The sequence below is a fragment of the Microcaecilia unicolor genome, chromosome 2 (genome assembly GCF_901765095.1).
Source record: "Microcaecilia unicolor chromosome 2, aMicUni1.1, whole genome shotgun sequence".
Lineage (NCBI taxonomy): Eukaryota > Metazoa > Chordata > Amphibia > Gymnophiona > Siphonopidae > Microcaecilia > Microcaecilia unicolor.
In genome coordinates, this window is record NC_044032.1 from 628,464,136 (window position 1) to 628,488,202 (window position 24,067).

The 24,067-nt window shown below is 41.3% G+C and overlaps 1 protein-coding gene across 3 annotated transcripts in view; it reads left to right on the plus strand.

Moving 5' to 3' along the window:
• TBC1D9 (TBC1 domain family member 9) overlaps positions 1–24,067 on the plus strand; it is a 152,718-nt gene that overhangs the window by 96,404 nt on the left and 32,247 nt on the right. For all 3 annotated transcript variants that reach the window (XM_030191703.1, XM_030191701.1, XM_030191702.1), the window contains exons 14-16: positions 6,285–6,383; positions 9,218–9,286; positions 10,331–10,571. In XM_030191703.1, the coding sequence (XP_030047563.1) occupies positions 6,285–6,383; positions 9,218–9,286; positions 10,331–10,571 (409 nt within the window). The remainder of the gene's footprint in view (positions 1–6,284; positions 6,384–9,217; positions 9,287–10,330; positions 10,572–24,067) is intronic.

Sequence of the window (24,067 nt, forward strand, 5' to 3'; positions counted from 1 at the left end):
TATATCTCAGAGCAGGTTATTAGTTTACTTTCTCTTTTCTTTAAAAAAAAAAAAGGCTTCTCTTTTTACCCCTGCTTTAACAGGAATGAAATAAGTTATATTCTTTTTTTTCTTTTTTTTTTTTTTTAAAGAACTAGCTCTATTGAAATTCTTAACAGCATTAGTATTGCTTGGAAGGATAATCAAACAAATCACTAAGTCACATATTAGCTATTAATAGTGATCAGGTTTTATTTTCTAGGTCTCTAATTAGCAAGACTAATCCCTTGAATTAAAGCCTACAAAGCAAACACACTACACTACACATCAGAATCGTATAATACAATTCTAAAGCCTGAAATAATAGGCTAAATCACTGTTTGTCCTGATAATATATAAGAAAGTACATAGAACTACACCCACAGAGGGAATCAGAGCTGATGCTTAGATCTCACATTAATATAACTGCTTCTTGTAACTTACAGAACAGGTGAAGGATAAAATAGGATCAGGCCTTTAGGACTTTCCCTTTCTGGTACAAAAAGCATCTACAGTTGAAGTATGGCTAAAACATCAGGCCCCCAAATCTGCTGCTCTCCTTACAGCTTCTTCTGGCCAGACTGATTGCTGAATCCAAGGCGAAGGACTGGTTTTATGTGCTAAATGTTTGCACATTGGATCCCTCACGAAAGAAGTACAAGAACTGAGGAGGTGGCAAGACTAAGAAGCATCTGTGATGACCAGAAATCCATCCTGGAAATGCATCTCAAGGCGCTGAATCTCCAACAAAGGGATTGGAGATCATGGAGATCTTATATAGAAAGAGGACAACTAGACGCAGATCACCAGATCGTGCAAAATCAGTCCCCCAACTCCATCCTCCATTGAACTGAAGAGCTGGAAATATCTCAAGAGCAAGAGGCAGCAAAGCTCAACAATCCCAAAGCTGCTGGATCAGTGGTCAATTGATGTTTTATAACATAAGCAATGTCCTGTTATACCAAAGTGTGTTAAACTTTAACCTCTCTCCATTAATGATACATTGCACTCTATGAAATACTGATCCACAGAATGCTGTCCCACTAGTAGTGACAAATCCTACTCCTTTACTGAAGGTGTAACATAGCCTCCAAATAATGAACTCTTGGGCGGATGCATTCCAACTAAACCTCAATGCAGAAAAAACACAATGTCTTATCCTCTCATCACAGTATAACACGATCAAACCACTATAAACACCCCAGATTATACCCTTCCTATCTCGGATAGCCTGAAACTACTAGGAGTTACAATTGACCGAAATCTCTCACTAGAAAACCATGCGAAAAATATAACTTTTCACAAATGTGGAATGCTCTACCATTGGGCCTGAAAATAATTCACAACCTAATTAACTTCCGTAAGGCACTGAAGACACATCTCTTTAATATGACATACCATAATGACTTATAATTGGGACTGTAATTCACCATCATTTACTTAATAGGATTACTCTCTTCCTATACCGTATTTAATTTTAATGTGCAATCCATGTTCAATATGTGATACCATTTGTATATTTTCCCTTTTTTACCTGACTCTTCATTTAGCACTCATGTTCTATATATATTACCAATTGTATATGTATTCTCTGAAATGACATAAGTCATGACGGAAAAATTGTAAGCCACATTGAGCCTGCAAATAGGTGGGAAAATGTGGGATACAAATGTAACAAACAAATAACAAAATGTTCCATGCAATGTGGAAACTCAAAACCTTTCTTCCCAAGGGAAATATTCCGCTGCCTGGTACAATCAGCGTTGCTAAGCCACTTGGATTACTGTAATGCCATTTACGCCGGATGCAAAGAACAAATCATTAAACTCCAAACTGCCCAAAATACTGCAGCCAGACTCGTATTTGGAAAAGCGAAAGCGCCAAACCCCTAAGAGAAAAAATTACGCTGGCTCCCATTGAAAGAACGCATTGTGTTCAAAATCTGTACCTTGGTTCATAAAATCATTCATGGCGAAGCTCCGACATATATGTCGGACCTCATAGATTTACCAACCAGGAACACAAAAAGATCAGCACGCACATTCTTGAACCTCCGCTACCCCTGTTGCAGAGGACTTAAATATAAATCATGACTGCTAAAGAGCTGTCACCTTTAGGTTGACCTCTTGGAGGAGACCGTCATTTTCATTTTTGCATTAACATTCCCTCTGGCTATCGTTTGCCTTGTTGTTTTTTGGTACCAAATAATTGTGTGCTTGTAATTTGCTTTTTTTACCACGACTAGTTTTGTAACCACTGAGAACTACTTAGTGGATTGACAGTATAAATTTAAATGAAAGACACAAGTCAGTTTTCAGAAGTTTATATATTAGAATTCTGTAGAGAATATAATTTATGTTGAAGCAAAGATCTCTAAGACTAGCTTGAAGGGTGGTAATTGCATTTTCAGGATGGATGGAATATTTTTGCTGGTTCGTGCACACCAGTCATGAATGCTTTATTCTTTCCAAACCAACAAATTGAAAATTATACATAAGGGGCCGAGTTTGGCATGTGGGGAAAAACCAGTGAAAAGACACCTAGTTTGAAAATGGGCCTGAATGGACTGGGGGTTCCAGAGAAATAAGCCCACCTAAAAAAAAAAAAAAAAAAAGCCCAATGCATTTCTGTGGGAGAAGCAGTTCAGCTTCTACAGCATAGAAGCTTTTAAATACAGTGAAATAGAGCATTTAGGAATGACTTCTTTCAACTACCTTTTCACTTCTCTCCTTAAATCAGGAACACAGCCATCATAGCTATATACACATCCATGTGCAGGCAAATCACCTAAATACCTTTTTCAAAGGGAGGGGGCTGTTTTTCCTCCATTCAGTTAATGCAGACTTTGCTTTTCGGAGTCCGCTATCCATCACTGTTTCACCTTCTGGTAATCAATAGAAATAAAACAAAATAAAACATGGTAAAGAAAATAAGACCTTTTTTTATTGGACATAACTTAATACATTTCTTGATTAGCTTTCGAAGGTTGCCCTTCGTCAGATCGGAAATCTGATTTCCGATCTGACAAAGGGCAACCTTCGAAAGCTAATCAAGAAATATATTAAGTTATGTCCAGTAAAAAAGGTATTTTCTTTTCCATGCAATAAATAAACTTTACAATCTTCATTAATTGTAGATGATTGGAATGATGTTGCAAAGCGTTCTGTATGAAATTTGTAAAATAAGATTTTAAGTAAGGTGAAGTCCATACTCACTGTTCACTAAGGCATCACACATCCAATTCTACAATCCTCTCCCCGTAATCTCACACCACTCATACCTCTACTCAGAGAAATATGTATACCATATGTCTTCATGCCTTAATATTGCCCTTTAAGCCTCCCATTGTCCCCTTCCAATGTTTCAATGTCTGTGTTCCATTGTTATATTCCTTAACGTTACTTGACTGTCTCGCTTAAATCTACACAATGTAATCCATAACCAAGTTGTAACAAATTGTATTTCCATCATTTATATCATATTGTAAGCCACACTGAACCCGCAAAAAGGTGGGAAAATGTGGGATACAAATGCAATAAATGTTTTTTGTTTTATTTTTATTGATTACCTTTAAAAGTGGACTAACACGGCTACCACACCTCTCTACTCAAGATGGAAGTTACCTTCTGGTAAAAAATCCATGATATGTATTCACAGTCCGTCTAGCTGCTTTGTTATGCTAGCTCTCTGGGGGTGAGCTTGTATGTTGGACAAAGATGTGGTCAAGTCTTTCTTGGTCTCTCTTTTTATTCCTCCATGATTGCATTGCAACACCTTTTTTTTTTTTTTTAACTTCTGCTTGTAGATGTGCAAGCTGAAGTTTAGTGAACTACACACAGATGTCAGTTTGAGCTAATTAAAATGATCTATCTTCAAACCGCATGTTAGACCAATGTTGCGTTCGGCACCTAACCCTTACCGTTCAGTGAATCTTGACTGCCCCTATCAGACCGACCGTTCACTTGTCTATTAGATTGTAAGCTCTTTGAGCAGGGACTGTCTCTCTTTGTTAAATTGTACAGCGCTGCGTAACTCTAGTAGCGCTCTAGAAATGTTTAGTAGTAGAGGGTTTATTACAAGGCGTTGTCAAGATGGCTTGCCTGCGCGATGAGCCAGACTTGAGTGGGGGACACTGCATCACTCCTTTGGGTGAGCCCAAAAGGGAAAGGGGCACATGTTTGACTGCCCTGGCAGTAATGTACATTAAAGCTGCTGTTTTGTAGTCACCTGCAACATCCCCATCCCAACTTATAAAAATCTGGATACCAGGAAGCCAGATATACTGGTAAAAGAAACGACAAAACGGCATTGATTATAGAGTTGTTGTTCCGAAGCGATTTACTCTGAATCGCATGGAGAGAGGGAAGATCCTCAAGTACCAAGAAATAGTCTAACAAAGAAAATGTAGCAGAAAGATACAAAACATTTCCCGTCATTTTGGGTGCCACAGGCTTGATTTAAAAAAAAAAAAAAAAAAACCTCCAAGTGCACCTGGATAAATTATCTATACATTTTGCATCTTATGAATTCCAGAAAAAAAGCTCTTTGGCAAAATACAAGTACTACGGCGAGCGTTCTCAGTAAATTTGAGACTGAGATCATAATCTTATACCCTGGCTTAGAAGTGACGTTCTTTCCTGTTATGGTATGCACAAAACTAACCAAAAAAACTATATTGTTGCTAAAATCTAATCGCAGAGTAATGTGTAAAGCCAGCACTGCCTAGATACCTTATACCTGAATGGGGTAAAAAAAAAAAAGCCTCAATTACATGGCAGCACTTAAGTACAATCATAGGCAAGAAAAACTCCATTATAATAATTTAAGAGCACTGCAAGCCAAAAAAAAAAAAATCACATAAACCTCCCTTGACGATGCACTAAGAACAAGTGTCACTTATCTGCACTTCTGAGCTACATACAGCAATCATTTATTTAGTTGCACACACAAAAATTTCCCCAAGGTAGGCAGATGCATTCTTTTTCTAAACAAATAATCAATTTATTCTCGACAGATCTGTTTTGACAGTACTCTCGCTTCAGGGACTCCCTTCTCATCTCGGTGTACAACCTGATCAAAAATAGCGGCTGGTTAAGGAGGACGCCATTCCACTCGCTCTCAGGAAGCTGATGTTGGAAATAAAAAAAAATGCAAACCACTCTGTTCTCCGATTTAATCCCTTCGGCCACTCTGAATCAAAGGAATGAATCCATGTTTGTTCTTTCTGATGTAACTTCCCACTTAACATCTTCCGAATTCGTAGAAACAGATATACAGTCAATCACAGCACATCTCTGGTCCAGAAAATATGTTAGCACTCTACATAGTGCACCAATAAGGGTTGCTCTCCTCTTTGATCAATATTTTAATGTATCTGGGCAGTGTTGGCTTTAAACACATTACTCTGTGATTATATTATTTTAGCGACAATATTGTTGGTTATTTCTTTGAAGATTGTTGCTACCCTTTGTTTGCTGTGTTGATGCACAAAACTTAACCCATTTGGAGAAATTGCCCCCAGGAGAGCTCCATTAACTGTTTGGTCAAAGTCAAACTTGGAAAAAAATTATATATTTTTATTTATTTATTTATTGCATTTGTACCCCACGTTTTCCCACCTCTTTGCAGACTCAATGTGGCTTACAATACATCATGGATAATGGAAATAAGAAGAGAATATACATTTGGTGTTACAGAAGGATTTTGGGTTGTATGGTAATAGAATACATGATAGTAATAGAAGACATTATTAAACATTTCTGGATATATGTGCGGAGTTTTACATATGTTGATCTTCGTGGTATATCTTGTCAAAGAGATGGGTCTTCAGTAGTTTGCGGAAGTTGGTCAGTTCATAGATTGCTTTTAGGTTGCGCATTCCAGAATTGCGTACTTGTATAGGAAAAGGTTGATGCGTACATTAATTTGTATTTTAGACCTTTGCAGTTGGGGAAATGAAGATTAAGAAATGTGCGAGATGATTTTTTAGCATTCCTGGGTTGTAGGTCTATAAGGTCTGACATGTAGGCTGGGGCATCACCGTGGATGATTTTGTGAACTAGGGTACATACTTTGAACGCGATGCGTTCTTTGAGTGGGAGCCAGTGTAACTTCTCACGTAGGGGTTTTGCACTTTCGTACTTTGATTTTCCGAATATGAGTCTGGCTGCCGTGTTCTGGGCTGTTTGGAGGTTTTTTTAAGTATTTGCTCTTTGCAAATCTGATTCTGTAACGCTGAAAGGAAACTTTATTTTGGCTCCCTTTAGAAATTTGGAACCATAAGAGCGGACCTGATTGAGCAGATGAGATTCAAGCAGAGACTGAAGGTTATCCAGACCCTAGAAGATGCTACAAAGCGTAATGTGGTAGGTTGATAGTATCCTTTTTATAATTGGCCTTCATCCTTTTGAGAAGGTACAGTATGTTTCTGTCACTGAATAATGCACCCAGCTTATATGTAGTAAAACATTTTTTACAAATTCCAAGGCCTTTTCCTCTGACCTGACAAAGGATTGCTTGTGTTTAACATTAACAGCTGAAAATGTATCTGGTAGCTTTATATATCAGAAGGGGGGGGTTGCTTTTAGATGATAAAATGGAATAAAGTCAACTGGGAAGGGAAGCAGGAGGGATCAAGCTTGTTTTCTTCATGTAGTGTTAAGCACACACTATGTGATGGTAAGCATAATCTATTGAACGGACCGTGGATTACAGAGCTATCTATCTCTCTATATAAAAAGCAACACCAACGTTCTATGAAGCCTCCAGCCGGAAGTGTGAAGGGGGCGAGATATCCGGTTTCCCTATGAGTGTCTGCTCCGCCCTCTCTGTAACACAGTCAGTGAAGGAAAACAGCAGAGCACGAAATCAAATCGCTGGCTCTGTAACAGTGAAGGACTCAGAGGGGGGAGGGGAGAGAGGCCAGAGGGCAGGGACACACACACTCCCACATGCACACAGAAGAAAACATTGCTAGCCCCCGTTTCATTTGCATCAGAAACGGGGCTTTTTTACTAGTATATATATAAAAGGCACCTGCAACATTCCATTGAAGCCTCAAGCTGGAAACTTGAGGCGCCCGAGATATCCAGTTTGGCGTGCAGTCAGTGTAGCTCCGCCCTCGCAATGACGCAGAGGGTGGGATGGGCCTGCAGTCAGTGTAACTCCGCCCTCGTGTCAAAACCTGATGTAGAGGGCGGGGAACGCACAACGCACGAGTTCCACAGATTCAGTGACGGCAGCAGGGAGTCCCACACATTCAGTGACAGCAGCAGGGACAGCGCTGCGAACTTTAATCACAAACTCGCAACCAAGTGACGGAGGGGGGGGGGGGGGTCTGGAACTCGGGAGGGAGGATGGTGGCCGGGAAATTACCTTGCTAGCGCCCATTTCATTTCTTTCCAAAACCGGCATTTCCTACTAGTATCTTATATTTTGATAAATTTTACAAATAGTGAAGAGCATGCATATGCGTGATTTTGTTTTTTAAACTTCCTACATTTTTTTGCTCTAGTAAACTATTCTAGTATACAGACAGGTGTAAATGGATTCTTTGCAGTTTGTAATACCTTTTATTGGATGAAGCACTGCATGCATGAGTAAAGCTATAGAAATTCTACATATTAAGACAATGGTGGGGTTTTTTTTTTTGTTTTTTTCTTTTCTTTTTGTTAAGGTTTTTGATTTTGTACGTCAAACTTCAGTACTCCTTTTTGGGGTTTATTTACTGCCTTTTTGAAGGAATTCACTGAAAGCAGTATACGGCAGGAATAAATCAAACATAAGCAATAGATACTTTGTGTTTGAATAACTATTGAATATGTCAACACAATATGCAATAAAGCATTAATAGCATAGGATGTAAGCAAAGGTGGAACATAGGTAATGTAAGTACCAGGAGTTAGAAAATAGGGACTAATTTACATAAAAAAACATAAACATTTAGCCATACTGGGTCAGACCAATGGTTCATCTAGCCCAGTATTCTGTTTTCCAATCAGTTGCCAAGCCACATCATAAGTACCTAGCAGTAACATTCCATGCTTTTAACGAAAGTTGTACATTTTATTTATTCATACTTGTATCCCACAATTATCCAGAAACGAGTTTCGGTTCAATGTGGCTTAGGTGCTTGAATATTATCTTAGCTAAGGTAGGAGTGGATAAATATAGCCTGCTTTATAGTACGTGCAGCTGGTCTGCTCTATATGATTAATTCTGATGAGATGAGGAAAAACATTTGGATCAGAATACTGTGGTATATAGGCTGGATGGGCCTTATGATCTGTTATCTACCAATGTGTACCCCTTGTTGCTGAGCTAAAAGTCCCAGTTGAATTCTGTTTTCCATACACTTCAAAACTAGTGGCCCTTTGTGTTCCATAATTTCTTGAATACTGACTTCTCCTTTTTTTTCCTTTCAAGGATTTTGAACTTTTGACGTAGAATAACATACATGTGTGAGCATTTAGAACTTTGGCTTTCAAAGAAGGGTTCTCAACCCAGTCCTTGGGACCCACCCAGCTCTTCTGGTGTCAGAGTATCTGTAACAAGTATGAATATGAAAAACGTATGTATGTATTGGGATTTATTAGCCGCCTTTATGAAGAGATTCACCCAAGGCAGTGTACAGCAGGTATTGTTTAACATAAAACTTGCAATGTTGTTAACAGCATAACAATAGTAAAATAACCAAGAATAAACATAAATACAATAAATGAGGTGAAAACAGTAAATTGAAACCTAATAATAGAACTACTATGAAACAGTATCAAAAATACACATATTTGACAGCACTGGAATTCAAATACCAGAGAGAGAATTCAGTGACAGCATGTTAGCATAATATGCTGATACACCTAATAAGCATGCATTAGAGCATTCAACTAACATAGATACGATGCTAAAGATTTTCTACAATACAATGTAGACTGCTTCCATTCTTCATATGTGTATTTGTTGCAGGTAGGCTGAAAACCAACCTTGCTGGGCGAGTGCTGAGGACTAAGTTGAGAACCTCTCCTCCAAGATACTTAATGTTGGTCAAACAGTGTAAAAACCAGTAAATACATCTTAAAATATAGGATTGGAATTGGGGACTTGTGTTCAATACTGTTTTATCATCCATATGTTCCTCAGCAATGACTTGAGCAACTGAATCGCATTTAAGTTTAAATTGTGTGTTTAAATTTTTGCAAAGGTTCGGACCATCATTACCGAGACTGCCTTCACCATGGATGAACTAGAGGAGCTGTATGCATTTTTCAAGGTACAGTGGCAGGCAGAATACAACGAACGTATGCAGTAATCTGTTATAGAAAAACCTAAATTGGAGCCACCAGTTGTCTATAAATACAAAAATTGCTAAAAATATAGACTACTTTCGCTGTAACATCGGAAATCCAAAACTGGTGAAGTTGACCAATTATAAAATGCTACTTTTAGTCCTTTAGTATAAATCTGTTAGTGATAGATGGATCATCTCTGACCTTCACTTGATTATATCCTAACAGGACATTTATAATTCTGCTGATTTATGGCTCTCAAACGTCTTAAGACGACTAAGACTATTTGATGGGTTCAGGTCTCTTCTGCTTCAGTGTCCCTGCACTCTGAGCTCTAGGAGACTGATTCTATCAAAGCTGCGTTGCCCCCTGCCTTTCCTATGACCTGAATATTAGCAAGGTGACTACTTCAGTCTGACAAGTCTGCGTAGCAACCTCTCCATTTTCATGTACAAGACCCAAAACGTAGTAAGCAGATTACTCTTGATTTTATTCTGTGCTCATCTGCTGTAAAAATTTAGTATAGGGAAATCAGCAGTAAAACCACTGTGTTCTCAAGATTAACAGTCATGCAAAATGCTGAATTTCAAATGGCTTGTGATCTTGTTTTATGCTAGATTTTAAGTTTTTACTCATGGTACTAATTTGTGACTTCAGCATCAAGTCAGAGTAGAAGATGTAGTGCAGGACTAAAAGGGTCCCTGGTGACAGCCTTACACCTCCCACCTCTGGAGTGGGGGAAGCAGAATTGATGGCTGTGTTCCTATCGCCAGGACAGCCGCCATTCCGAAATGGCATGGCCCAACTTCCACTGGAACCAGCAGAGTCACGAGAGAGGGGATGGGTAGCTAGAATAGTTGACCCAGATCCCAGAAATAGTCTGCCTCAGGATTCCTGAAGATTACCCAGTCTGGTTACTTAGAGCCTGACAATTTTTGCTTTGAGACCTAAAATAGCTCTTGATTTTAAGTCATAAGCTGAGCGTTATGAAAACTAATACATTGACTTTTTTAAATACTTGAACTCAGGCTGAACATCTGATCAATTGCTACTGGGGAGGTCCCGGCACTGCCTCTGTCCGTTATGACCCCAGCCTTCCGTACCTGGAGCAGTACCGCATCGATTTTGAGCAGTTCAAGTGCATGTTTGCTCTCCTCTTCCCCTGGGCCTGTGGTACACATACAGATATCTTGGCCGCACGCCTCTTCAGACTGCTTGACGAGAATGGAGACTCGCTCATCAACTTCCGAGAGTTTGTCACTGGGCTAAGTAAGAGACGCCTGTCTACGTTGGGGCTTTAGTAATCTCAAGAGGGGGGGTGGTTGCATTTCCAGTGCATACTCCTGATATAGGTTTGTTTTGGTGTGGGAGAAGTTAATTTAGCAACAGAAGCACTTCCAGCACCAACTCCTCCTGCCATCTGTCCCCCATACTATTTCCCTCCCCCACCCCTATGCTTAGCTTATCTCTTAAAGCATTTGTTTAAACCTATTACATTTCACTGTTTATCCTTGGGCTGCTGTTGTGCTAGGAGTTGTATTGTCCTTTCAGAAACAGGTTTACTGGTCACTTTTTCAACAAAAAATCAGTAGGTAAAGACTGTTAGGACCAGCCAGTCTGCTCATTAATCTGTCAATTTTATTTTCTAGTCTTTTCCACTAGGCTTTCTTGAGCATTCATAAATTCTGTCAGTGTCTTGGCTCTTATCACCTCTTCTGGAAGACTTTTCCAGATGTCCACGCACCCATTTTAAATATTTTTCCTTTCCTTTTGAGCCTTCCTCCACCTTCATATTATGACTAACTTTTTTTTTTTTCATACCACCTGTTTAACTGAAGTTTGATATTTGAATATTTGTCACCCCTTTACCTCAGAGTAAATCTTAAGCTCAGTTAGCCTGTGTATGGCTTAAAATGCGGAACAGAAAAAAGAGCAGACCACGTAACAAGTAAAATATTTATTTTGAAATCATCAAAACTGCAAACAGTTTCCTTTAATCAAGCAACATGGCCATGTTTTGCATCAGGGGCTAAACAAATAACCAGCAGGAGCAGTCCAGTGTTTTCCCTGTCTGGTTGCTGTTTGCATTTGAAGGCAGCCTGTATGCCAGGTTGCTGTGTCTGCTGTAACTGCTACTTCTAAAGGCAAACCTCTTGCTAGTATCTAGTGCTGTATTGTAACCAGACAGGGAAAACATTGGACTGCTCCTGTTTGTTTAGCCCCTGATGCAGCCCTTGTAGGACAAAGCATGGCCATGTTGGGTGATCAAAGGAAATTGTTTGCTGTTTTGATGACTTGAAAATATTTTATTTTACGTGGTCTGCTTTTCTTCTGTTCTGGATCCTGCAGATCGTTTGCCTGTTTGTTTTTTTTGGGACCTTTGGCTGAAAGTGCAGGCCATGCACCATTTTCCTGGTCTTCGCTTCCATATTATCAATATCCACTTATAGATATGGACTTCAGAACTGAATAGCGTACGAAATCTATGGATGTAATATTACTGTGCACTACTAGCTTTTCCAACCGTTATGGCTTCTCGGAGTTAATATGACCTCAAGAGCTCTTTCCTGTTTGCTAGTTATTCACCTTCAAAATATTTTAACCTTGAATTTCCATGCACCAATGAATTTAACAGTTCTTTGAATTGGTGTTAATTTTTAGTTTCGGTTGTCACGTTTCTTCAGCATTTTATCAATCCATTGACCACAGGGTTTTTGGGTTGTGTTTTTTTCATTTTCATCAATGTCTTTCCTACACAAGTTGACTGAAGATTTTCATTGTCCATATTCTAACATTTCCTCAGTGACACATTGACTGGACCAGGTCTAGCACTGATCATGGTTGGTCTCTTTCCATTCAGTAGTGGACTCCACAGACTGAGTCCTGTTGATCATCTGAATAAATACATAAGTATTGCTATACTGGGAAAGACCAAAAGTCCATCAAGCCCAGCATCCTGTTTCCAACAGTGACCAATCCAGGTCACAAATACCTGGCAAGATCCCAAAAAAGTACAAAACATTCTATACTGCTTATCCCAGAAATAGTGGATTTTCCCCAAGTCCATTTAATAATGGTCTATGGACTTTTCCTTTAGGAAGCCATCCAAACCTTTTTTTAAACTCCGTTAAGCTAACCGCCTTTACCACATTCTCTCTCTGGCAATGAATTCCAGAATTTAATTACACATTGAGTGAAGAAAAATTCTTCGATTCGTTTTAAATTTGCTACATTGTAGCTTCATCACATGCCCCCTAGTCCTAGTATTTTTGGAAAGCGTAAACAGATGCTTCACATCTACCCATTCTACTCCACTCATTTTATAGACCTCTATCATATCTCCCCTCAGCCGCCTTTTCTCCGAGCTGAAGAGCCCTAGCTGCTTTAGCCTTTCCTGATAGGGAAGTTGTCCCATCCCCTTTATCATTTTCGTCGCCCTTCTCTGCACCTTTTCTAATTCTGCTATATAATAACATAACATAGTAACATAGTAGATGACGGCAGAAAAAGACCTGCACGGTCCATCCAGTCTGCCCGACAAGACAACTCATGTGTGCTACTTTTGTGTATACCCTACTTTGATTTGTACCTGTGCTCTTCAGGGCACAGGCCGTATAAGTCTGCCCAGCACTAGCCTCGCCTCCCAACCACTGGCTCTGGCACAGACCGTATAAGTCTGCCCAGCACTAGCCCCGCCTCCCAACCTCCAGTCCCGCCTCCCACCACTGGCTCTGGCACAGACCGTATAAGTCTGCCACGCACTAGCCCTGCCTCCCACTACCGGCTCTGCTATCCAATCTTTTTAGAGATGCGGCGACCAGAATTGATTGCAATATTTGAGGTGCGGTCACACCATGGCGCGATACAAAGGCATTATAACATCCTCATTTTTGTTTTCTATACCTTTCCTAATAATACCTAACATTCTATTTGCTTTCTTAGCCGCAGCAGCACACTGAGCAGAAGGTTTCAACATATCATTGCTGACACCTAGATCCCTTTCTTGGTCTGTGACTCCTAACGTGGAACCTTGCATGACGTAGCTATAATTTGGGTTCCTCTTTCCCACATGCATCACTTTGCATTTGCTCACATTAAACGTCATCTGCCATTTAGACGCACAGTCTCCCAGTCTCGTAAGGTCCTCTTGTAATTTTTCACAATCCTCCCGCGATTTAACAACTTTGAATAACTGTCATCAGCAAATTTAATTATCTCACTAGTTACTCCCATCTCTAGGTCATTTATAAATGTTAAAAAGCAGCGGTCCCAGCACAGACCCCTGGGGAACCCCACTCATTACCCTCCTCCATTGAGAATGACCATGTAACCCTACTCTGATTTCTATCTTTTAACCAGTTAATCCACAATAGAACACTACCTCCTATCCAATGACTCTCCTCTGGAGTCTTTCATAAGGTACTTTGTCAAATGCCTTCTGAAAATCCAGATACACAATATCAACCGGCTCACCTTTATCCACATGTTGTTCACCCCTTTAAAGAAAGTAGTTGATTTTTTTCCTTCTAACTTTCAGACTGGTTAACTTGCTCATCTTTGGGATATAGTAAGTGTGGGCACTTATGTGACCCATCCTCTTCACCCTAGATTAGGATAGGACACTGGACAACCCCACACCTCTGCACTGAGTTTAGTTATATGGTTTCTATGCTTAAGTAAATTCAGATGTTTATTTTCCAGCTAATTGAGGGCTGTTTATGAAGGTACTAAAAACATCTCTGGGTTTGTGCAACAGCTGCTGTTGGGTATCTTAGTCTTAGTGCAATCAAATATAAATGCCAAGACCTGTCGTTTCTTTCTTTACAACATCCGTAAAATCTGCCCCTTTCTTTCCGAGCACTCTACCAAAACCCTCATCCACACCCTTGTCACCTCTCGTTTAGACTACTGCAATCTGCTTCTTGCTGGCCTCCCACTTAGTCACCTCTCCCCTCTCCAGTCGGTTCAAAACTCTGCTGCCTGTCTCATCTTCCGCCAGGGTCGCTTTACTCATACTACCCCTCTCCTCAAGACCCTTCACTGGCTCCCTATCCGTTTTCGCATCCTGTTCAAACAACTTCTACTAACCTATAAATGTACTCCCTCTGCTGCTCCCCAGTATCTCTCCACACTCGTCCTTCCCTACACCCCTTCCCGTGCACTCCGCTCCATGGATAAATCCTTCTTATCTGTCCCCTTCTCCACTACTGCCAACTCCAGACTTCGTGCCTTCTGTCTCGCTGCACCCTACGCCTGGAACAAATTTCCTGAGCCCCTACGTCTTGCCCCATCCTTGGCCACCTTTAAATCTAGACTGAAAGCCCACCTCTTTAACATTGCTTTTGACTCGTAACCACTTGTAACCACTCGCCTCCACCTACCCTTCTCTCTTCCTTCCCGTTCACATTAATTGATTAATTGCTTACTTTATTTATTTTTTGTCTATTAGATTGTAAGCTCTTTGAGCAGGGACTGTCTTTTTTTCTATGTTTGTGCAGCGCTGCGTATGCCTTGTAGCGCTATAGAAATGCTAAATAGTAGTAGTAGTAGTAGTAGTACTTCAGTAATGTCAGTGCAGAAAAAAAAACGTTAAAATTGAACTGAAGGTACAAATCAAGCTGAGAGGGGTAAACATTAGTTTTTCAAGTGTTTATCCAACAAATATCTCTGAACTGTTTTTTGATTGGGTGTTCTATTTTATTTATTGCATTTGTATCCCACACTTTCCCACCTCTTTGCAGGATCAATGTGGCTTACAATACATCATGGATAGTGGGAGTAAGAAGAGAATAGATATTTGGTTTTACAGAAGGATTTTGGGTTGCATGGTAATAGAATACATGATAGTAATATAGTAGAAGACATTATTAAACATTTCACATATGTTGATCTCTGTGGTATACCTTGTCAAAGAGATGGGTCTTCAGTTGTTTTCGGAAGTTGGTCAGTTCATAGATCACTTTTAGGTTGCGTGGCTTAAAGGTGAAAACCTAAATTCAGTTGTGTTAAACTTTCTCTAAGATCCTCAGTATGGTAAAGAGATGTTTCTGCCTCGGTTTTAGAAGAGAAATCTTTGTTGCCAAGGTCATGACTGGCCAATGTCAAATACATCTGATATGCAGGTAAAAACGCATTTCTTCCAGGCTATTTGCCAGTTCCAAACGATCTTGACCTCTAAGCCACTGAGTTCTAAGCTGTTTCACAACTAGACTAGCTTTATGAAATGTAAAATGGAGCCAGCTCTAGAGGAAGAAGTGACATCAGTTACAGTTTATTAAATTTCCTATACTGCGTAACTTTTTACAAGGAAAAAAATCCCAACAGTGTGCAATATTAAAATCACATAAAATACCAACAAAGAACTACAATATTAGCTCTGAATGGCATCCTGATCCCTGAGCTCCTGCTTCCCCACTAACTTGCTTAATCCCTTGCCATCCACCTTTTTGCACTAGCCTTCCCTGTGCTTCTGAAGTGTTAAGAGATGATGTTATGGCTTCCCAAACTAAATCTGCTACTAAGGAGGGCAGTAAGCTCCCCCATAAGCCGGGACCCAAACCTTTTAGTGCCATGAGACCACAGGCCCTGATTCCCTGTCTAAGTTAGGAGTCCTTGCAGCCGGGGTGTACTTCTAGTGTTTGCAAAAGAGGGCTCGAGATCTAGCTTCAGGGATGCTCTCTGCTGTATTCAGTTATATACACTGTTGAGCATGTGTGGCTGTGTGAATTGTTTGAACTCTGTTTTGTGTAAGAGATTTATTTTACTTTCTTCTTGCATTGTGGGTGGAGGGGGGCAGAGTTGGTTGGACTGGGTTTGTTGGTTAGGATCTCCATTTCCTTGCAGTGTAAGGGGTTGTCAGAGCAGCTTTTTTGTTTGGGAAGGTGATGACAGTACTTTGGGGTTTTGGGGGTTTTTTTCATTCTGGGGCAGTTTCTAGGAAGTTTTTCCTTTAAAGCTGCTTCCCAATGTAAGTGGCAGAAGACTAGATTAATACAAGACTGCACTTCTCATTAACAGCTTAAAGCAGCAACATAAACTTACAGGCTCTGAATCTGTTTTTTGGCAGCTACAGGCTGCCAGATTGCAATTAAATAGCTACTACATTGAAGTGGCCTATGCCTCTGCCAGGCTGCAACATCAGGCTTATGAGGAAAAACAAGGTAAGCCGTATGTTGACTTTGCGCCTGCATAACCATAGGCTGATGGAAGCATGCATAAAATCAAAGATCTGGCATTTTATTGACCCGTACACTCAGATACAGGAGCGGTTTATGGAATATTACAGGGGATTATATACTGTGGACTCTCGGATTGACTTGGCAGCCGTTGATTTTTATTTATCTGAGCTTTCTCTTCTAGCTTTAACCCCTGCACAGCATGTTTCTATGGATGGTGAGATCAGGGTTAAAGAAATGCCGTAAACTATTAAATCCCTACTTAATCATAAGTCTTCGGGATTAGATGATTTTTTTTTTTCAGGGAAATTCTGTAAAACTTTAGCTTCCGAGCTTGCCCCATTACTTACTGATCTGTTGAATGTGGTGGCCCCTTGCCGCTGTCTGATGGAGGCTTGGATTGCAGTGGTCCCTAAGCCACAGAACAGCATTGCCAGTCTTGTTACCCTAGCTCAATGTTGATCACAGATGTGTAAATTTTGGCAAAGGCTCTGGCCAATAAGCTTGCTGCAATCCTAACTTCCTTAATCCATCCTGACTAGGTAGGCTTTATTCCAGGTAGGCTTTATTCTAGGTAGGCAAGCCTTTGATAATATCCGTAGAACTATTGACCTGGTCACAATTGCTCATTCAACTTGGACTCCAATGTGCCTTTTCAGCATTGATGCCGAGAAGGCCTTTGATCAAGTCCATTGGATGCAGTTCTGTCCAGATTTGGTCTGGGCTCCTTTAACTTCATAAAGCATTTCTTAATACTCAGTGCAATTAAACAGGGATAATCCTTGCCATTATGGCTCTTTACGTCAAGGACGAAATAACCTAGAGTAGCCGTGTAGACTCTTGTAGATCTCTTTTGTTTTGTGTGCTCCCTGGGCTGACTTACCAGTGCTGACTTCATTCTGAGGTGCTACATCATTGGTAGGATGTCTCGGTGAAGTGTCTGTCGCACCTGCAACTAATACAAGTTAAAATAGCAGTGGGGGGAGGCTCCCCAGCTGTTGATCTTTACCCTGTCTAGTCAAATCAGGGAGTAGTCTCGTCCAGCGCCCAGAAATTTACTATTTTAGTCTCCAGACTACTTCTGGCAGAACTGACCACATCTAATAGAGTGCACCCCCACCCCCAAATAAAATCAGTCTGCCTTGCTGGGCCAAGAGACCACATGGTTTCCCAATCCTTGTTCTATCCTTGTGATATGTGACCACCTCTGGGTCAAGGTGACTAAAATATCAGATTTAAAATGTTGAGAATGGCTGCCCCCCCCCCCCCCCCAAATATCATTGGTCCATAAGCAGTCTGAAAGTTACATGTTTGAACTTACGTAACTTTTTATCTAGTCACATAAAAGGATAATGTTTGAACTGTTGTACCACAAATTGTTTGCCCTAACAATTCATTAAAATCTCGTTTGTCTCTGGAGGCTTTAGTCATCTTTTCCTGAAGATGGTCAGATGGTACTGCTGAGCTGTTCAGAACCTCTTCCTCTTTGAAATATAAGACAGGCGGAGCTGTGAGACATAGTCAGTACCTCATATGGCTCTTTCTGCTCTGGATGGGGTCCCATAGCCTTCTCAGTATTCAGAATACTGCATTCTCAAGCATATGTCCTTGCCAGAGTCCCATAATGGTCTTACTTTTTCTCTTTTCCACGTATCCTCTTTTCAAACCTGAATGTTAAGTTTGATACCCATTTTGCTTCTCTTCACTTATCCTGTCATCACTGTTCTGTAATATATTTTGTGAATTTTAAGGGGGGAGGGAAAAGGGAGATGGAGAAGACCTATTCATCCATACTGCCATGCAGCTTTCAGTGTGCCTTGCTGTACTGCACATCAGGAATATCTGTATACTAGAGAAAGCAACACACATTTCCCGGTGTTCCTCCTTTGATACAAGAGTAGAGAGGAAGCAGGGGCGGACTGAGGGTGGTCTGGACCCCCCGCTGCCCCAGTCCTACCTTGAGGGGTCCTGGTGGCCTCTGCGAGGGGACATGTTCTTTCCTTCCCGCTGTGCTGCCACTGTTCCTCCACCTGACGGCGCCATTGTGTTTTCAAAATGGCAGCTGAGACTTCCACAGTCTCGCAAGTCTCAACAGTCTCGCAAGGCTTCCACAGGGGGCCTTGGCCGCCATTTGTAAAATACGGGGGGGGGGGGGGGGGAGAGCGGCAGCCCGGGCAGGAAAGAACATGTTACCCCATCCTCCCCACCTCCTGCAGAGGCCACTAGGTCACCAGCGGCATGCTGGACATCCGGGCAGAGCCTCTGGGCCCTCAGGCACTGCCCAGTTGCCCGAATGGTCAGTCTGCCCCGAGAGGAAGGCTTTGGCAATATATTCCTGTCAGACTGCTCATCTTTCCGTGGAAGTTTTTGTCCGTCTTCCTCTTCCTCCTATGACTTTTTCATTGCTATTTTATTTCACATTTTTTTCTACAACTTTGCACCATAGTGGTTGTCTTAGGAAGAAAGATCAAGTTGCCATTTTTTTTTATTGCTTTGTTTTTAGCCTCTGGCTTAGATCCACTATTCTATGTAGGCTTCCCTAATCTAAACATGTCAATCCTTTTGAAATGTAGGACTGTTGGTCAGGGTAGCATTGACCCTTTGGGTCCTAGACAAGTGAAAATTTGTCCCTCTTAAGAATATAATTTAAAATTCCCACACATTTTGGGCTCTGCATAGTTCTGATGCCAGAAAAAAATGGTACAGTAGCAGCAGCTCAGATGACTCCTTCCAAATGAAGGACAATGCACAGGGGGTGGTGAGGAATAGACAGCTGGGCAGCTGTGGCCCTGATTTCAATCCTCTCCCCACTCAACGTTCTTGTAGGGATGGATTGTTAGTTTGTGATGAAAGGTTTGATGGCATTAGCATGTGCTTTCTACAAAGATGTACTGTTTTTCCAATGGTCATGCATGTGCGTACTATCAGGAAAGAGTGAGCCTTCTGTATAAATATGCGGTCCATAAGATGGCGGGCCACTGTGTAACTCCCTTAAGATGCCTGCCTTTTTCTCTCCGTAAAACAGCAAGATAAGGTCATCAGGAGTTCATAGACAAAACTCCCAGCAGAAGTTCTTATCTAACATTCCACATTGTGAGCACAGCAACAGGGAGGAGTGAACAAAAGACGGGACATAAGCCCTAGGACTACCATGTGCAAGATTTGTGGCTTGAGATCGTGAGACTGGTTTTGCAGGAACAAGAGCACAAATATAGGACTAAACACTCTGTGCACATAGTGGGTACTCTTTTTTTTTTTTTTATTTTTTTTTTTATTTATTGGGATTTATTAACCGCCTTTATGAAGAGATTCATCCAAGGCGGTGTACAATAGTGTGTACTCGTAACTTTTGTTCCAGAATGAAGAAGAAACTTGGAAGAGACATTTTCTGGCTGCCCATTCCTACACTAACAGCAGCTGATTTACCAGGGTAGCAGTCTGCCTTTGGGAGTCATAGAATTAGCATATCTGAGAAGGCACCTCAGAAATATTTAGGACGTAGTCATATGCCTAGTTTGCCTATGCTTTAATCCTACCCTGCCTTTCTTCTGGTCCAGTGTTAACACTGAATAGCTCTGTCTCACTGGACTTCATATTGTGACCTACCATAATCTTGGTGGTGCTGTCTCTTGTCTTTACTAGATCAAGTGTTAGTCGTCATGAGTGGGCTCCTCAACTAGTAGGCTAAAAAGTGCCTTTTGCATAGATGCCAAATTTTTTCTTCCTCCTCCCCCCCCCCCCCCCCCCCACCCCCAAACAACTGATTGTACAGATGTTATACTTTCTAATCTACATTTGAATTTCCCATCTAACAGCACCTTGCATTTGTGTGCTATCCTTTGGATGGCTTTTATCATGGCCATATCTACCTTTTCCCTAAATGGCAGATGATGTTTAATGTGAGCAAGTGCAAGGTGATGCATGTGGGGAAAAAAGAACCCGAATTATAGCTACGTCATGCAAGGTTCCACGTTAGGAGTTACGGACCAAGAAAGGGATCTGGGTGTCGTCGTCGATAACACACTGAAACCTTCTGTTCAGTGTGCTGCTGCGGCTAAGAAAGCGAATAGAATGTTGGGTATTATCAGGAAAGGTATGGAAAACAGGTGTGAGGATGTTATAATGCCGTTGTATCGCTCCATGGTGTGACCGCACCTTGAGTATTGTGTTCAATTCTGGTCGCCGCATCTCAAGAAAGATATAGTGGAATTGGAAAAGGTGCAGCGAAGGGCGACTAAAATGATAGCGGGGATGGGACGACTTCCCTATGAAGAAAGACTAAGGAGGCTAGGGCTATACAGCTTGGAGAAGAGACGGCTGAGGGGAGACATGATAGAGGTATATAAAATAATGAGTGGAGTGGAACAGGTGGATGTGAAGCGTCCACGCTTTCCAAAAATACTAGGACTAGAGGGCATGCGATGAAACTACAGTGTAGTAAATTTAAAACAAATCGGAGAGAATTTTTCTTCACCCAACGTGTAATTAAACTCTGGAATTCGTTGCCGGAGAAAGTGGTGAAGGCGGTTAGCTTAGCAGAGTTTAAAAAGGGGTTGGACGGTTTCCTAAAGGACAAGTCCATAAACCGCTACTAAACGGACTTGGAAAACTCCAAAATTCTAGGAATAACATGTATAGAATGTTTGTACATTTGGGAAGCTTGCCAGGTGCCCTTGGCCTGGATTGGCCGCTGTCGTGGACAGGATGCTGGGCTCGATGGACCCTTGGTCTTTTCCCAGTATGGCATTACTTATGTACTTGTGATTAGTAGCCTATTGATTAAACGTTTTTCAAAATCCACAGCAACTTAGCTGTTCCTGTTTACTTGCTATCTCCAGTTCCTTTTACCTTGGCTTATAAAAAGCTGCTGCTCCACTTTTAACCTGTCTTGTCCTTTCTAAAAAGGAGTCTATCCTGGAATATTTTCTTGCAGACGCCAACCATCACTGACCTGATTCAGTGGTAATAACCCTATCCATGCCCCTGGCACCATGTTTTGGGATCCCGATTGCTGCCCTCCCCCCAGGAAAAAAGGTGTCAGCCCTACTGCCTAGTTATTTGAAAGGCATTTGCTTACGCTGTCCCTTGTGTTGGGTGCAGATATTGTTTGGCGTTGTCTAAGAGCCTTATTCATATAGGCCGGTATTCAGATTAAATTCTGTGTTCTTCCAGCAACTCAATTTCACAGAAGGTGAGCTGTTTGAAGCATTTTTGTATGCCACTTATCTTCAGGTATTCAGCCATTTACACAGCTGGGAGGAAGAGAGGCTTTAAAATAGGTCTGTGGGGATCTCCTGATTTTTGTCCCTGTAACTCTAGTCATGAGTGAATAAAAGCATTAATCTTCTGTGAATAGGGTTGCTCATCCCTTCCACAGCTGTTCACCCTCACGTGGAGAAAGGGTGGCTGTAAACCGCAGCTCCACAATGGAATATTTTTTTTCTAAACATTATAGCTGGAAACTTAACCACACTTCTGAAATACTTTCTTGGTGAAATCCAGCATACTCATTTCCTCTCAGCTCAATTGTGCTTCTTCCTCTTGATTAATGACTTGACACTAATTTAGTATAATTAATATCTGAGCCTGAAAGCAACAGGCATGACTAGTAATCAGGCAATGTCACCAGGCTGCAAAGGAAGAGCATGCCAAGACCTAAAATCCTGTTGCACAGCTCTTCGAAAATATTCAGGAGGTGAATGTAAACATTGCTGACTCCACTGATAGGTCATTGAAGGCAGTCTGCAGGTATACAGATGCCACGTGAAGGTTTCAGTTCCCTTGAACTTACGGCTTTTTCAAAGCTTAAATGGAGATAGATAGAAGTGCCTACTGTGCTTTATTTACTAGTAAAAAAAAAAAGCACGTTTCTGACACAAATGAAACGGGCACTAGCAAGGTTTTCCTCGGCTCCCCTGCAGCCACCCATGTCCAGCGACCTTCCTCTCTCCCCTGCCCCCCCCCCCCCCTCCTGCCACCCATGTCCAGCGACCCTCCTCTGGACATGGATCAGCTGTGAGGCATGTTTTTTTCCCCCTGGGTTCTGAAGTTGACATCATAATGGTTACGGTGATGTCAGCCTGATCTACAGAGCCTAGCAGACCAACTTGGAATGAGCCACGGTCCCAGGCAAGTCAGAACGTTGGAGGTGAGACTTATTATATAGGATTTAGATTTTGCTCACAACTTTCAGTAGTAGTTCAAAGTGAGTTACATTCAGGTACACTGGATATTTCTCTGTCCCAGGAGGGCTCACAGTCTAAGTTTGTACCTGGGGCAATGGAGGGTTAAGTGACTTGCCCAAGATCACAAGGAGCAGCAGCAGAATTTGAACCGGCCACCTCTGGATTGCAAGACCGGTGCTCTAACTACTAGGCCACTCCTCCACTCCTTGATGTTACTTTATGTAACATCAAGTTCATGTACAGGAATCTCTTGTGTACATACATATTTGACACCATGTGAAAGTGGTGCAGGTGTTGCAAAAAATAAAATGTTTGTATTTTACACTGCCGTTGATTGATCCTAGCATGAGACTCTAAGTACGTAAGTATTGCCATACTGGGACAGACCAAAGGTCCATCAAGCCCAGCATCCTGTTTCCAACAGTGGCCAATCCAGTTCACAAATACCCGGCAAGATCCCAAAAAAGTACAAAACATTTTATACTGCTTATCCCAGAAATAGTGGATTTTCCCCATTTAATAATGGTCTATGGACTTTTCCTTTAGGAAGACATCCAAACCTTTTTTAAACCCTGCTAAGCTAACCGCCTTTACCACATTCTCTGGCAACAAATTCCAGAGTTTAATTACACGTTGAGTGTAGAAAAATCTTCTCCAATTCATTTTAAATTTACTACATTGTAGCTTCATCGCATGCCCCCTAGTCCTAGTATTTTTGGAAAGCATAAACAGATGCTTCACATCTACCCGTTCAACTCCACTGATATTTTTCTAGAGATGTAGGGAGGAAATTAACTCTTTGCAAATAGTTTGACTATAGCCATTATAAGTGTAATGTTACAGTACATAAGAGCATGCTGTAGTGAAGGTGCTTAACCTAATTTTTTTTTTTGTGTGTGGGGGGGAGGGGGTTATACAGTACTTAAATTTGCTGGTGCTTACATTTAAAAAGGACAGCAGCTTTTAAACTGGAACCTGGGGAAAACCCAACACTTTCTAAGGAGCACATGGTTCAGAGTGAGGTATCCCTGAAGAATATCAAAAAAGGGAACGTAAGAATAGCCATACTTTATCAGATCAGTGGACTTGCTTTGCAAGGAGAATGACTGCAGTTCAGTCAGTTCAGTACACCATCAGGTTGTCTCTTCTGTTCTGATCCAAAACTCCCTCCTAAGCTCAGTGTTGGCTCTACCCTGATGGTCATTAATGACAGTCTGGGACGGGAACAGTATATATCTGTCCAGGTTCTATACAGTCACAAAACGAGGGGCCCTTGGCTTCCAGACAGTCCATCTTATCAGGAATGGTACAGGATGCCTCGCTAACGAAGATTACTTCATACGAGAGAGACTGGATAATTAATGCAGGTAGACAGCATGTCCCTGAATGATGTCGGCTAGCACAG